Raw genomic sequence first — 13936 nt, forward strand, 5'->3', positions numbered from 1 at the left:
CCCCCAGGGAGCCCCCTCTATTTACTCTTTTCTTCACCTCTTCCAGGCATCCACCACCCTGTCACTGAAAAATATATTTCCTACTTCAACCAAAGCACCTGCACCGTGGGGGGAAAACTAGAGAGGAACAAGCACTTTCTCCGAATTATTTAGCATCTGTTTGACCAGGATCTGACTACAGCCCTGGAGTTTGCTATCACAGGCCCCGGCTCTACAGCTGACTTGTATATAAGTTACCTACGTTATGTTATTATGGTTGCCCCCTTCTACTTTCACTTCTGCATTTTCTCACCTGCTCCCACTCCATGCTCCTCGTTCATTGTAATTCCTCCTTCCTTGAGTTAACTGTAAACCGGCGTGATGTGCCTTACAACTGTCTGTATATTAAAAGTTCTTAAATAAATAAATATTGCCACCTCCTCCTCACTGGTTATGGCTACAATGTTGAAAGGGGACCGTGCCAGCCCACCATGGATCATTTGGCAGGGGCATGCTCGCTGGAAACACTGACCCTTTCAGCCTTTAGCAGCAGAAGTTCAGCAGATGGCTTTTACGCCCCTGCTTATGACAGGGCAGGTGACTTGTATTATTAAATAGGATCTTCCCTGTCTTCAGAACGTTGCCAAATATAGATTTGGGCAGACAAAGCTGCGCAGGCAGATCAGAGGTATAAATATTATATAGGAGCAATGCCTCGTGACAGCACAGCACTGCCACCGCGCACGGCCGAGCTGAGAGGGTACGTTTTACCTCCAGCACCAGCAGGGGAGAGGCAGCCAATGCCACATTTTCTCCCAGCCTGCTGGGAACAGAGGACCAGGGCCAGGCAATCCAAGTTTAGAAAAGGAGGCAGGGACAAAAAAAAACCCATGATAGAGGGGGCCAGGACCTGACCTGGAGCTACCACTGGCTCATTGGTATTTGACACCAAACTCTTCTCTGTTTTACCATCAGCCAAACTCACTACCCTCTATAGGGACCTTACTTTTAAATTTATCTTTTATCCCTAGGGGTTTCAGTTTATTACAACAAAACTGAAAGAAAATCCGTGAAATGAAAAGGCAAATTGGTCATCATCTGCTGTTTGTTCCTGGAATGCAGCAGCTCAGTCCAAACACAGGAGGAGCTTTGCTTCCCGACCAGCAGATGGAGACAGAAGAAAACCTTTACTGACACTGCACTATTTTTTTTTCTCTCTGCTGTTAGGAGCCAGTAGATCCGTTATCTTGGTCCACCCCTCCATCCTATGACGCCTGCTGAAGAGTAGACCAGCTGCCTCTCATTGTGTGGCCTTTGCTGCCCCTGTCCAGAGGAGGCCGAGGCAGGTCTGCAACTTGTTAGCCTGCTGTTCCTGAGTGGAGGAAAGCTCGCCTGCGTCACATCTCCTATTTTTGTCCGTAGAAATTCTAGCCTGCAGGTTTGGCACCTCCACCCTCTGCTGGAGACGGAAATACGGAGGGACTGCAGGTGGCAGACTAGGTTAGGCAGTGTCAGTGACATTTTCTCTGTCTCCATCTGCTGGCAGGGAGGCAAAACCCAGAAGTCTGGATTGATCTGGGGTATGAACAGGAATATATTTTGCATGTTCAGGGGCCTCTCATCTCTCTTTTCAAACAGAACCTGAAGAGCAAAAATGAAGGCTTTTTTTTATACAGGGGAATCCTAATTTTCTAGTTTTATTTTCTCCAGGGGGGGGGGACCAGCATTTTACAACAAGAACAAAAGTTACCTGGAAAAATGAGTCCTTATTCTCCATACAGCCCTAAACCACTCAACCCACAACAGCATCACTGCACAAGTTACTGTTATGGTCTGTAGGAAGACTTTAATATTTTCAAGTTAAGGTATTCCACAGCAGAAGAAAGCATTCAGAAACTTTATTAAAAACATTCAGATGAAGGAAGAGGCAGATCCTCTCCAGACCCCCTCCCCCAGGTTATACAGGAGGTGAGATCGTTCCACTCTGACGGCAGCAGAAAAAATGCACACAGAAAGGCTGAGAGAGCAACAAAGGGGCAGGGAGGGCACCAGATATAAACTGGGGAACCCAGCAGGTACAAGAATTACTGAAGGAAGTTACAGCAACGGGAGAGGGGGCAGACCACAATGAGAGCAGAGGCAAGAAAGCAATACTGATCCCGCTGAGGGAAGAAACAGGGGCAATACCAGCACAGGAACTGTTGAGGGTGAGAAGGTAGGAGCAAATACAGAGATACAGGAGCGCTCTAGGAGAGAGAGAGTGAGCGTGATAACCTAAAGAGAGAGAATGAGGAAAGCAGGGAAGACAGAAGGAAGAGTAGGAGGTTGAAGGGCAGGGAAACAATGCAGTCCTTTAAAAAAAAAAAAAAAAAAAAAAAAAAATTCTACCCCCAACTCCCTGCAATTCCAAAACTAAAAACTGGAAGGTTATCTACACGTCAGACTTTGGTTTCCAATGAAATCAGTTACAGCGCACACAAAAGCTGCTTACTCCCTCTCCAGCCCCCTCCTGCCACCACCCCACTCCCTTCCTCTAGTCCTTCCCCGTCGAGGCCATAGCCAGTCACCACATTTTTACTGTTTTGTGTGCTTGGATGCTGCTCCGAAAATGCAACGGTGCGCGCAAGCAGCGCTCTCACGGCTCACGACGGACGCCCAAGTCTGGCACAGGCGTCCGAGCATCTCAGTGAGCAGAGAAGGCCCCATGTATCCCCGTCCCCCAGGAGCATATCCTAGGAGTCAGCCCGCTCCCTGCTATTGTGCTTCTCTGGGTGAGCCAGCGCCACCATAAAATCTATTTACAGGCTGCCTCCGAGGCAGGAAAGCTGGCGCCCTCTCCAAACTCCACCACCCTAACTGCAGCTGGCATTGCAGAAGACAGGGGGTAGGACCCGGCGGGAGTTCTCCTTCACCCACGGGTGCATCAAGACCTTCTCCAGCAGGAGGCGCTGGGCGGGGTTGTACTGCAGCAGATTGGAGATCAGGTCCTTGGCGCCTTCTGACATGCCGGGCGGAAATTTCAGATCCACCTGCGGGGGGGGGAGGGGAAGAGAAACTGAGAAGGGCTCTGCTCGCCCCCCTTGGGCTATCATCTGCCTGAGGCGAGAGTCATGGCAGGACAGCAGGAGCACGTGGTCCCTGTACCCCACCCCAGCTGCTTACCTTAATTATGCGTCGGTAGGTCTCACTTTGGGAGGGACTCTCGAAGGGCGGGTGTCCCACCAACAACTCAAAACACAGCACCCCAATGCACCACAAGTCGACCTTCTCATCGTGGGTCTTCCCCTCGATCATCTCGGGGGCTAGGTAGTCCAGGGTGCCACACATGGTCTTCCTCCTACAGGGAGGGGAGCAAGAAGTGGGATGCATCTCTTTTATTCCAGCCTCTGAGACACACAACTGGAATAACTGGACATTTACTGGAAGCAGCACCGGCGAGGCGTGCCATGCAGAACGCGCCGAGGAATCGATGATTCTAGTGCGAGCCCGTGCTGGGGAGGACACAGGGCCACGCTCCTCGAGTGCTAGAGCCTATGCTGGGAGAGAGATCGAGGGAGGGGTGGGTTTTGGCGATACAGCCTGCACTAGGAGAAAACGTTGGCTCTGTAGCCCTCGGAGAGGAAAGGAACGAGAGGCAGCGTTCTCCTACCTTCTAAGCTAAGCCGAGGCAATGAGTAGGCCCTGCTGGGCTCAGTTACCTGAGAGAAGGTGCGTGCACGGACCAGCCAAAATCCGCTATCTTCAGTTCTCCCTTGTAGCCCATCAGCAGGTTCTCCGGCTTGATATCTCTGTGAATCACCTTCCTGGTGTGGCAGTATATCAGGGCATCGGCCAGCTCTTCCATGATCTGCAGGGGGGAGAGAGAGGCTGAGTCGGATCAGCTCATCCACCCCATTCTACCTCCGTTGTGGTGTCTTCCCAGCCTGCTCAGACTCTTTCCTAAACTCAACCTCAAATGGGATGAGGAACGTCAGGGAGGCAGCATGTACCATGTGCTGGGTTTCTAGGAAGCTCTCTCTCCGCCTTGCTCCCCTGTCACAAAGCTCTGGGAGCCTCATTCCCTGCACCGACGACCTCTGTATTGTCCCAGTCTCTCGCCCACTTACCGTGGCAGTCCTCTGCTCGTCGAAATGCCTGCACTTCTGCAGCTCCTTGTACAGCTCCCCCCGAGGCGCGTACTCCAGGATGAGATAGATCCGCTTCTTGTCGTGGAAATAATTGTAGAGTCGCAGGATATTGGGGTGCCTGCGGAAGAGCGGCGACAGTCAGCCCGTGACCCCTCCCGCCCCACTTCAAGGGGGGGCCTACACCTCCTCCCCTCCCCCGCCTTCACCTACCTCAGGTGGGCCTGGATCTCGATCTCCCTGCGCAGCTGGTGCTCCACCCCCTCTTTCTCCAGCTGAGACTTAAACAGCACCTTCAGGGCCAGGATCAGCTTGGTCTCGCGATCTCGGGCCAGGTACACGTTGCCGAACTTGCCCTTCCCCAGAGGCCGGCCGATGTCAAAATCCTCGATGGTAAAGGACTTCCTGGGGGGGGGGGGGGGGGAGAGAGAGAGAGCGATCTAGGATGGCAGGCGGGCTGGCAAGCTGACAGAGGGAGGCAGACGAGTGACCTTCACCTCCGGTTCAACCAATACCAAGTGCCAGCTGGTTTAGAGCGCCGACGCTGCCCCGTCACATAAGGAAGGCTCTCCCCGGGAGGAGCCTTTCTACCTTACTGCTTCCCTCCACCAGTGGAAAGAGAGACACGGAGGATGGATGGTTAGGGGAGGGGGAAGAGACTTACTTCGGGAGCTTCTGCATCTCCTGGGAGTTGCTATTGGCTACCACAGGTATTGCTACTCTGCCCGGAGCTGAGAGAGAGAGAGCAGAAGACCATTAATGCACACCCCACAGTATCGTTCGTTTGAACACAGGCACATGGTGGCTTCTATAAGTGACAGCAGCTAGAAAACAATTGCAGCTGTGGCTTAGTACAGCTCAGCCGAGATGAGTGCGCCCCCCCCCCTCCTGTCCCACCGTCTCTCCACGTAAGTTGTCTTAAGGTAGCCGTGTGCTCCCTGGCGCCCTGCCTGCCGGGATAGCCACCCATCAGCACAGATCCGCTGGGCGCGACGTACCGGGCTTCTGCAAGCTGTTCAGTGCGGGGGCTGTCCGGCTGCCATTGGCCATGGCTCGCTGCAGCAGGATGGGCTCGGAGGGCGTGCTGAATCCGGACCCGAAAGGCTGTTTCCGCAGGACCCGCTGTGGGCCGGAGCAGGACAGGGGCGTGGCAGACTGAGTGAACTTCAGGGAAAGAAGTTAACAGCATTAATAACACAGCGGGTGCAATGGGAAGAAGTAGGCAGGTCTGTCCTCAATATAAAGGCACAGACTCAAGCATGAGGGATTGGGGGGGGCAGACAGCAAAGAGAGCAGGATGGCTCTGGCCGTGAAACAGCCGGGGGGGGGGGGGAATCTTGGTCCTTCACCCCGCGTACCTTAGAGATGCTGTAATAGGCACCAGGATTCAGGTTCTCCTTAGAAGCCATCCTGCAGGACAAAAGCAGAATTTAAGGAGTACATTGTTTGACTTCCGACAATAAGGAGGGGAAGTGTTTCCTGCTAAAGCCGGCCTCTAAGGCGCCCTACCCTTCCACTCGGCAGCAGGCGGTGGCATCGCGCAGCCTTTTCTACAGAGCCCCTTCTCCTCCTCCATCCTGCACGGTACAGACATCGCCCAAAGGCCATGGCCAAACTCCACCAACTCTGACAGCTTGGCAGCCTAGCAGCCAAGGGGTCAAACTCTGGAGCCAAGGCAGAAGGCAGCTGAGCAGTGAACGCTGCTCGGAAAGCCTTGGAAAAGCTACTGAAAGCAAGACGGCTGCCGGACGTGTGCGAGGTCCACCACGGCCCAGCATCTAACATGAGAAGGAACACTTATTGTACACAGGCTGAAAGCCAGAAACCCTCGTGGGAGGAGGAAGTTTTATCCAGATAGAGGCCTAAGCAAACACTTTTAGAAGCCAGAAATAGGCTGCAGGTGAATTGCTCAGTAGCAAAAAAAAACAAACAATAAAAAAAACCCCCACCAATTACAAACCAGCTTCCTATATACGTAGATTGTAACACTAATCATTAATATTACTTTGTAACCAAAATACTTCAGCATCTGTTCCAGAATTGGGTATAAGTAGGAGAACTAAAGCTGCAAAACGGATTAATCATTGAGCCAGAAGCAAGGCACCCCAGGCTGATCGTGCTAGCCAGGCCCTGGACATTACTACATTAGAGGGACCCCAAGCACAGACCCAGCACTGGTGAGGTCGTCATCCTCAGAATTGTCTTTGGCTGTGTGATCACAGAGTCTGCACCTCTCTGTGCAACAGCTAATAAAAAGCACATGCCCGGTGTTCAGTGGTTCTCGGCTGTTTCTTTTTCTAGTATTGGGGGATATGGGCCCGGTGGCAAAGGATCCTTACCAGCCCATCACCCCCATATAGGGGCAGAGAGGTCAGGAAGAGCACTCCCCTGCCCTCAGTCTTCTCTATAGGATAGAGAGAAGGAGCCCTCTTATTTACACAGACAGCCCCCTCGCTCCTAGGGCTACCAGCTGAGTACTTAGCAAACCTAAGAGGCTAGCGGGACCAGTAAACCAGCCAACCTAACTTCTGCAATGCCTGATCCTTCTCCACTACCTTTTAGAAGGGCAGGGAGGGAAGCGGTCAGTCTAAAGCCCGATCACAGAGCTGCCAGCAGGAGCGCGTTACAGCACATGTGGAGGCTGATGTGGTAAGGTGCGCTAGGCTGAGTTCACGTTTACTCCCGTTTGTGTGCACAGCTCTACTCACAATCTAATAAGGAAGAGTGCACACAAGTTAGTGCTCCTCTATGTAAATCACATGTTAATGAAAGCAGTAGCTAATATTCCCCAGTGCAGTGAGGGATGTTAAAGGAAAACACTGGACATTTAACCTCTGAGCCAGAGGTGGTGTAACGTTAACTCGCTCCTCAGCCTCTGGCCTTAGCGTATGGTCCTGTGCTTAATGTGATCCTGCACTTGCATCTCCAGAGACAGAGTTCTATGTGCAAATGTCGATCCTTATGTAAGCTCCTTGGGTCAGGCACCAATAGTAATAATTGTCACCATTGTGCAGCACTCACTGCATGTTCAACTTTACTGATGGATTTGCATAAGACCTCAGAGAACAGCTGGCAACAAAACTGTTCAGGCAGGAGCAACAGGACTGGGCATGGTAACGGCAGACCTCAGGCACCATAACCAAGTGAATCCAGAGAAGCACGAGGGGGGAAGATAGCTGTGCGATGGCGACAGCTGCCTTCCCCAAAGAGCTTACCCAACGGACAGTCCCATATACCGCAATTTTGTGCACAGTGATGACAGCTGAGCCAATAAGAGTCTTTCCCAAAAGAAGCATTACCTCCCAATTCAGTGCAGTGGGAAAGCATGGCTGGTCCCCAAGGGTTTGGTTTTCAGGATATCAGCAATGAATATGCAGGCAATGTGCCTGCATTGCTTATAAGCGCATCTCTGAATATTCCACGAGGAGATCTTGAAAAAGTCACCAGCTTGTGCTACTCAAGGAGTGGAATTGCCAGGCCATGCATTACATGGCAATTTAAAAAAACAAACCAGTAACCCTGAAACATGGGCCCAAAAATACAATTAGCATAATTAAACATGATTTGTGTGCATTAAACAACTAACCAGATACATGAGACAGGTGTAAAGTTTAATTAATTCAGTTTTTACAGCTTGAGAGGCTTATCTAATAAGCCACTCTGGTATTTAGTACAGTTTATTAGCACACATACGAAAAAATATTTTACCTCCTGATGCACTGAGCAGATAGTATGCTAAGGCATTGGGAGTTAACAGACTGCCAGTTCAGCCCAAGGAATTTGGTAACTGGCAGCAGGCTTCAGAAAGAGACCAGCATGGTGAGAAGAAAAAAAAAAAAAGTTTCTTACTATAGGTTGCTACTGCAACTCTGCTCCCATTGATCCCCACTGCAAGGCTGCCCCTGAACCCACCCAGATCAGCAGGGGTTTAAAGACTCCTGCTGGTGCCTGCGAACCTGCTCAGTCTTGGCTTGCAAGCAAGCATAGGTGCCCCAATGAAAACTCCTTCCATATAATCTACCATGTGTGCTCTGCATGGACAGCCCCAAGTCCACCATTCTCCACAGAAGAGAAAAGAAATGCTGGGTGGACGGGTCACAAAAAATACCCAGGGAGGACACCATGGGTTTCTCTGCACTTTGCCCCAGGAGACTCAGTGCTGCTCCACTCACAGGGCCAGCATGGGGGGAGGGGAGAGAAGATTTGTGCACACAAAGCACCTTAGGTGTACTCAGATCTAGAGTGTACCCCCCCCCCAGCACAACACCTGGTCAGCCCCAAACGCACTGGAAACCTTACTCCACAATTGACAGAGTAAGTTTCCAGAAACAAGAAAACAGGATTTCAGCCTGCTCACCTTTCTGCATTGGGAGATAATAACTAGTGTAGTCATTAGTATGGGATTGCCATAAGAGTGCACTAACCTGCATGCACAGTGTGGCGAGCAAAGCTGCCTGCTGCACTGGGAGTAAAATTTCCAAACAAAAAAAAGTATATAACACTGTGGGTAAACCTGCTCAACTGACTGTACATTACAGCTAAAGTTCAGCTTTTAAAAACGTGTTTGAGTAAATCAGGCCCGCAGGCCAGAGACCAAGCTAGCACCCACTCCTCTGCTCCCAGGTCCCACCTCCCACACAGCACCCAGGCAACTTCTTGGGGTTTCCCGTTTCATTTTTGTCTCCCTCTTTCTAGTTTGCGATCACTTTGGAAAGGGGGCTGCCAGTTTTTTTTTGCATTTGTTATTAAGATGAGGTATCCTGCTAGCGTGCATTTTCTGTGTAGGGATCTGCAGCAATCAAGCTTGTTCTGTTTTCTAATTTGCTCCTCCTAGGTGTATTGTTGCACACTGCAATATTTGCATTCCCTTCTCTTATGTTGGAGTTGTTTAAACTGCGGGTGTTAATGCTGGATTGGTAAACCAGGTTTGCCACTTAAGTGCTGAGTGCTTTGTAAAGTATATTTTTAACTCTGTACATTGCTTTGGTTGGTCAATTTGATCAGAAAGCAGCATATAAACGTTTTAAGACAAAGTTTGTCTGTTCCCCCCGGGTTTTGTACTATTTCACAGACAGCCCGGTGGTGGAGGAGGAAGTTTGTCTCGAGATATCAGAATTGGAGGGGGGGGATGCATCCCAACTCTGCTCTGCAGAAACTTATAGTGAGCATTTCCTGCACAAAGTCCCCTCTCTAGGCCAGACAGAGCCTTTATTATACCCGTACAGCAAATTAGCTCTTATTCCCAGAGAGCCCCTCCCCCCCAGGACAGCCAGCTTTCATTATACCCAGAGAGCCTACTCTTCTTATACGCGTAGAAACTCCCCAGCTCTTATTATACCCATAAAACCCTCCCTCAGGATACGAACTAACAGCCAGCCAGCTCTTGTAGCCAAAGAGCATCTTACCTCCCGGTCCCGGGTCTTCCCTTTCTCGCTCTATAGACGGCTTCGCTTCGCTCGCCGGCGTTATTTCAAATACAAACGCCAGCCCCCTCCACCGCCTCCCATTGGCTGACGCAGACAGAGGCCCGCGCCGATTGGTTCGAGTGGCTTCCGCGGGGCTTGCGACCTTTCTGCCATGCGCGGCCGAGGGTAGATCTCGGAGGAGGGAGAGGGACGAAGGGGCGGGACATCCTGGTTCTCTTCAGCCAATCCGCTGAGCCGCTCTTGGAGTGCGTTGTGGAGAGTGGAGTGCCAGAAGGAGGCTTGGAACGCAGAGCGCGCGGGGTTCGACCCGGAAGTCGGAGGCCGTTTGAATTTAAAGGTCCGGGATGTGGCTGAACGTTACAGCGTCCTTTAAATCTTTATCCGGATGTAAACTGCTTGGAGGCACTGACAGGGATAGTAGTTACACACGTTTATTTTTTAATCACTCAGTATATGACTTTGACTACACTTGTACAAATTATTAGGCCAACAAAGTTGCCTGAATTTAATAGAACGGAAATGAAGATTAACAGGCACAATTTTATATTTGTAAACAGAAGCTGATTCTATTCATTGAGCTCACTTATGGGCCAATACAGTAAAGTCTGCAGGGGAGCGCGCCACTCTCCTGTGCGCGCGATTCAGTATGCAAATTAGGCCCTAGCGCCTCCTTTTGGACTGGAGCTGCGGCTGTCAGTGGGTTTGACAGCCGACGCTCAATTTTGCTGGTGTCGGTTCTCGAGCCATCTGACAGTCACAGGTTCGGAAACCGGACGCCTGCAAAATTGAGCGTCCGGTGACTTCAAATTTTTTTTTTTTTACTTTTGGTAACTTTTGGGACCTCCAACTTAATATCGCCATGATATTAAGTCGGAGGGTGCACAGAAAAGCAGTTTTTACTGCTTTTCTGTGCACTTTCCCGGTGCCCGAAGAAATTAGCACCTACCTTTGGGAAGGCGCTAATTTCTGAAAGTAAAATGTGTGGCTTGGCTGCACATTTTCCTTTCTGAATCGCGCAGGAATACCTAATATGGCCATCAACATGCATTTGCATGTTGCGGGCGCTATTAGGTTCGGGGGGTTGGATGTGCGTTTTCGGCCCCTTACTGAATAAGGGGTAATGCTAGTATGTTGAAAACGCACGTCCAATCGAGGGTTAACAGTGTGCACCTTATAACCAATGCATTGGTTATAAGGTGCCACCCGCCTCTTGTCATTTTTGCTGTACCAGACTAAAACGTCTATCCCTTTGAAGATAGTAACATTAAGTATATATGAGAAAGGCTTTGACTGTTCACAAAGAAGTGGAATCAATAAATGTCCACAAAGATAGGAAAATGTTAAAGTAGGGTGGAGGGGGACGATACCACTGAGGACAAGAGAGGGAAGAGGAAGGATTGGCTATAAATAAACAAGTTACAAGGCCAGCCATTTGAAGCAATTAGCATTTCTGTTCCTTAAGTGTTCCTGGCACCCCAGGATATGAGTATCTTCTACGGGTGTGCCATGAGCTCTGTGACCTCCTGCTCCTTCCCTCAGTTGCTCTTTTCCTTGGGGAGTCTCCCTCTACATCTGTGCCTCAGTTTTTGTCGCCGTCGGCCGTACAAGCTAAGGTAGCACTCTCCACTATGAGCTGAAATTAATCAAATCACAGTGAACCTGGAAGCTGTAGTAGTCCAGATTGACAAACTGAAGAGTAGCAAATTGCCTGGACCAGATGGTATACACCCCAGGGTTCGGAAAGAATTAAAAAAATTAAATTTAAGACTTATTTCTAGCAATTTGTAACCTATCATTAAAATCATCCATTGAACCTGAAGCCTGGAGGGTGGCCAGTGTAACTCCAATATTTAAAAAGGGCTCCAGGCGTGATCCAGGAAACTATAGGCCGGTGAGCCTGACTTCAGTGCCGGGAACAATCATGGAAACTATTCTAAAGAACAAAATTACAGAACATACAGATAGACATCATTTAATGGGGCACACAGACAGCACAGATTTACCGAAGGAAAGTTTTGCTTCATAAATTTGCTACATTTTTCCGACGGGGTTAATAAACATGTGTATAAAGGTGATCCAGTAGATGTAATGTATTTGTTTTCATTTTTGTGATTGAATTGGTTGTTACAGAATAACAATAATGACAAGAGGCGGGTGTCCCCTTGTAGACTAACCGCTGCATTGGTTATAAGGTGCCACCCGCCTCTTGTCATGTTTGCTGCACCAGACTAAAACGTCTATCCCTTTGAAGATAGAAACATTAAGTTTATATGAGAAAGGCTTTGACTGTTCACAAAGAAGTGGAATCAATAAATGTCCACAAAGATAGGGAAATGTTAAAGTAGGGTGGAGGGGGACGATACCACTAAGGGCAAGAGAGGGAAGGGGAAGGATTGGCTATAAATAAACAAGTCACAAGGCCAGCCATTTGACGCAATTAGCATTTCTGTTCCTTAAGCCTGGTTTTAGGCATGGACGACTTTTCCACCCCCTGCCTCCAGAGTGAGATGTTTTGTTTCTGTATTTTTAAAGAAATCTTGTAGCAAAAAAAAGAGACAAATAAAGAGAGCGAGAGGGAGACCAAGCCAGTACGCCGAGCGACTTCAGTGTCGGAGGAAGTCCCGTAGGAATCCTTGCAATGTATTATCCCTATTCCGGTACATCGTAGCGGATTGCAATAAAACACGAAGTCCCAAACTTCACGCCCGATATTACCGCCCACCCACTGGATTTACAGACTAGAGATGCCCAGCCCATCACACAGACTCTTTCTATTTTCAGTACAAATTTCATAGCTTAGTGATCGCCAGTGAAAATCAGACCGGAAGCCCCGAGGTGTTGCGCAGCCCCGGGGCGGGGAGAGCCTAATCAGGACTTCAGCCCGCTCCGCTCATCACGTTCTGCTTCTCCCGGAGGAGGAACAGGTAAGGATATACCTCACTGACGATACCCGACCGCCCCCCAGCTAGGGGAGGAGCACCCGGCGAGACTCCCATTCTGCTCGGGGCAGGGAGGCCCGCGCACGCCCCCTCCCCCCGGCAGCAACTCAGGCCGGTCGGGAGCCGCTCTGCCACGCTGGGATCGAGGAGAGGAAGAGGAAGCCGCGGTACCCGCGCCGAAAGAAGCCGGAAAAACAGCCGTCGCCTCCTACCGAATCGCTGCCCATGAGACTTCGCGCCTTCTCATTTGCATTCAAGACCGGGAGGGGCGGTGGACGGAGCATGCGCAGGCCGCGCTCTTTGCCTTAGCCCGAGTTTAGGCAGCCTTTCCCCCCTCAGACTGGTTCCATGCGCAATCCCTGTCAGGCAGCACCAACCGGAAATGTCATTGTCTGTCCGTGTGTCTGCCTGCATCCCGAGCGGAGTATTTTCTGTGCTAAGGGTGGGTCTGTAAACACTAATCACAGAGAGCAAACTAACGGAGAGAGAGAGAGGGAGATATATATATATATATATGTATGTTCATATATATATATATATATATGTTCATTCGCCAGATCAGTTCAGTCAAATATTTCAGGCACCTCCTGCAGTCCCTCCCTTAGGGGCCGATGCAATACAGTGCGCTCAGCCGAATGCACTGTATAACCCACAGTGGGACGCGGGTTAAATAGGCGCTAATCCACCCCCTAATGCAATAGGGGGATTAGCGCCTATTTAACGCGCGTCCCACGCGGTGTGAATGAGATAGCGCTCATCACATGCAAATGAATGTGAATGAGGCTATTACTCATTCACTCCCATGCAAAAAAAATAAATGTGCATCTCAGACACACATTTATCATTCGGCTATTAATGCCTGCCTGGAGCAGCTGGCGGGATGGGGTGAGGGAGCCGCCCCCAGTCTGTGTACATGAGGGGCGAGGGGGTCTTGCCCAATTTTACAGAAATTACAGTAGGGGAGGGTTGGCTGAAGGTCCAGGGCTGGAGGAGCCATTCCTGCATTAGTGAGACCATCACTGGCAGACAGCTAAGTGCGGTATAAATCACAAAAACGCCCTCAGTAAAAAGCTTACTAAGTTTTTTTCGGATGGTTTGTAGGACCTTTATGACCACAACTTGTCAATCCTAGCAAACTGCATAGACCGTTTGGTCCACCTTTATTTTAATTTAAATACAGTGCTCACTTGGAGTCAACATTTTTTTTTTCTTTTTTTCAAACTTTTCCTTAAAAAGTCATATTAGGTCTAACGGGGTCCATCTGGGTAATGGGATTCACACAAACAATTTTTTTCTCCAGGAGTTTAAACGATACTAATTACTTAGCTTTATGTCACAATCCGTACATCACCCCGACATGGCCATGTTTCCAGCGTCTTCTGCATCAGGGGGTCTTCTAGGCAATTTTCTCATTGTTCCTGATAATCCTTTTATGACTTCCTTGTCTCCACGCCGCCCCAGCATGGAG

The 13936-nt window shown here is 49.8% G+C and overlaps 1 protein-coding gene and 1 non-coding gene across 3 annotated transcripts; both read right to left on the reverse strand.

Moving 5' to 3' along the window:
* Nucleotides 1-1775: 1775 nt before the first annotated feature.
* Nucleotides 1776-12740, reverse strand: AURKB (aurora kinase B). 2 transcript variants are annotated; one of them, XM_029580293.1, is made up of 9 exons: nucleotides 12681-12740; nucleotides 5462-5513; nucleotides 5102-5267; nucleotides 4768-4834; nucleotides 4317-4508; nucleotides 4086-4224; nucleotides 3678-3826; nucleotides 3142-3316; nucleotides 1776-3008 (listed from the first exon to the last, which is right to left on the reverse strand). In XM_029580293.1, exons 1-9 carry the CDS (start codon nucleotides 12719-12721, stop codon nucleotides 2832-2834), a joined length of 1158 nt encoding a protein of 385 aa, XP_029436153.1. In that variant the 5' UTR covers nucleotides 12722-12740; the 3' UTR covers nucleotides 1776-2831. The 2 variants fall into 2 exon arrangements, with proteins under 2 accessions (XP_029436153.1, XP_029436154.1); XM_029580294.1 differs by lacking the exon at nucleotides 12681-12740 and adding an exon at nucleotides 9509-9628.
* Nucleotides 12345-12476, reverse strand: LOC115078935. The gene has a single exon (XR_003853176.1). It is a non-coding gene; the product is annotated as a U8 small nucleolar RNA (small nucleolar RNA).
* Nucleotides 12741-13936: the final 1196 nt, after the last annotated feature.

Source organism: Rhinatrema bivittatum, chromosome 16 (genome assembly GCF_901001135.1).
Source record: "Rhinatrema bivittatum chromosome 16, aRhiBiv1.1, whole genome shotgun sequence".
Classification (NCBI taxonomy): domain Eukaryota; kingdom Metazoa; phylum Chordata; class Amphibia; order Gymnophiona; family Rhinatrematidae; genus Rhinatrema; species Rhinatrema bivittatum.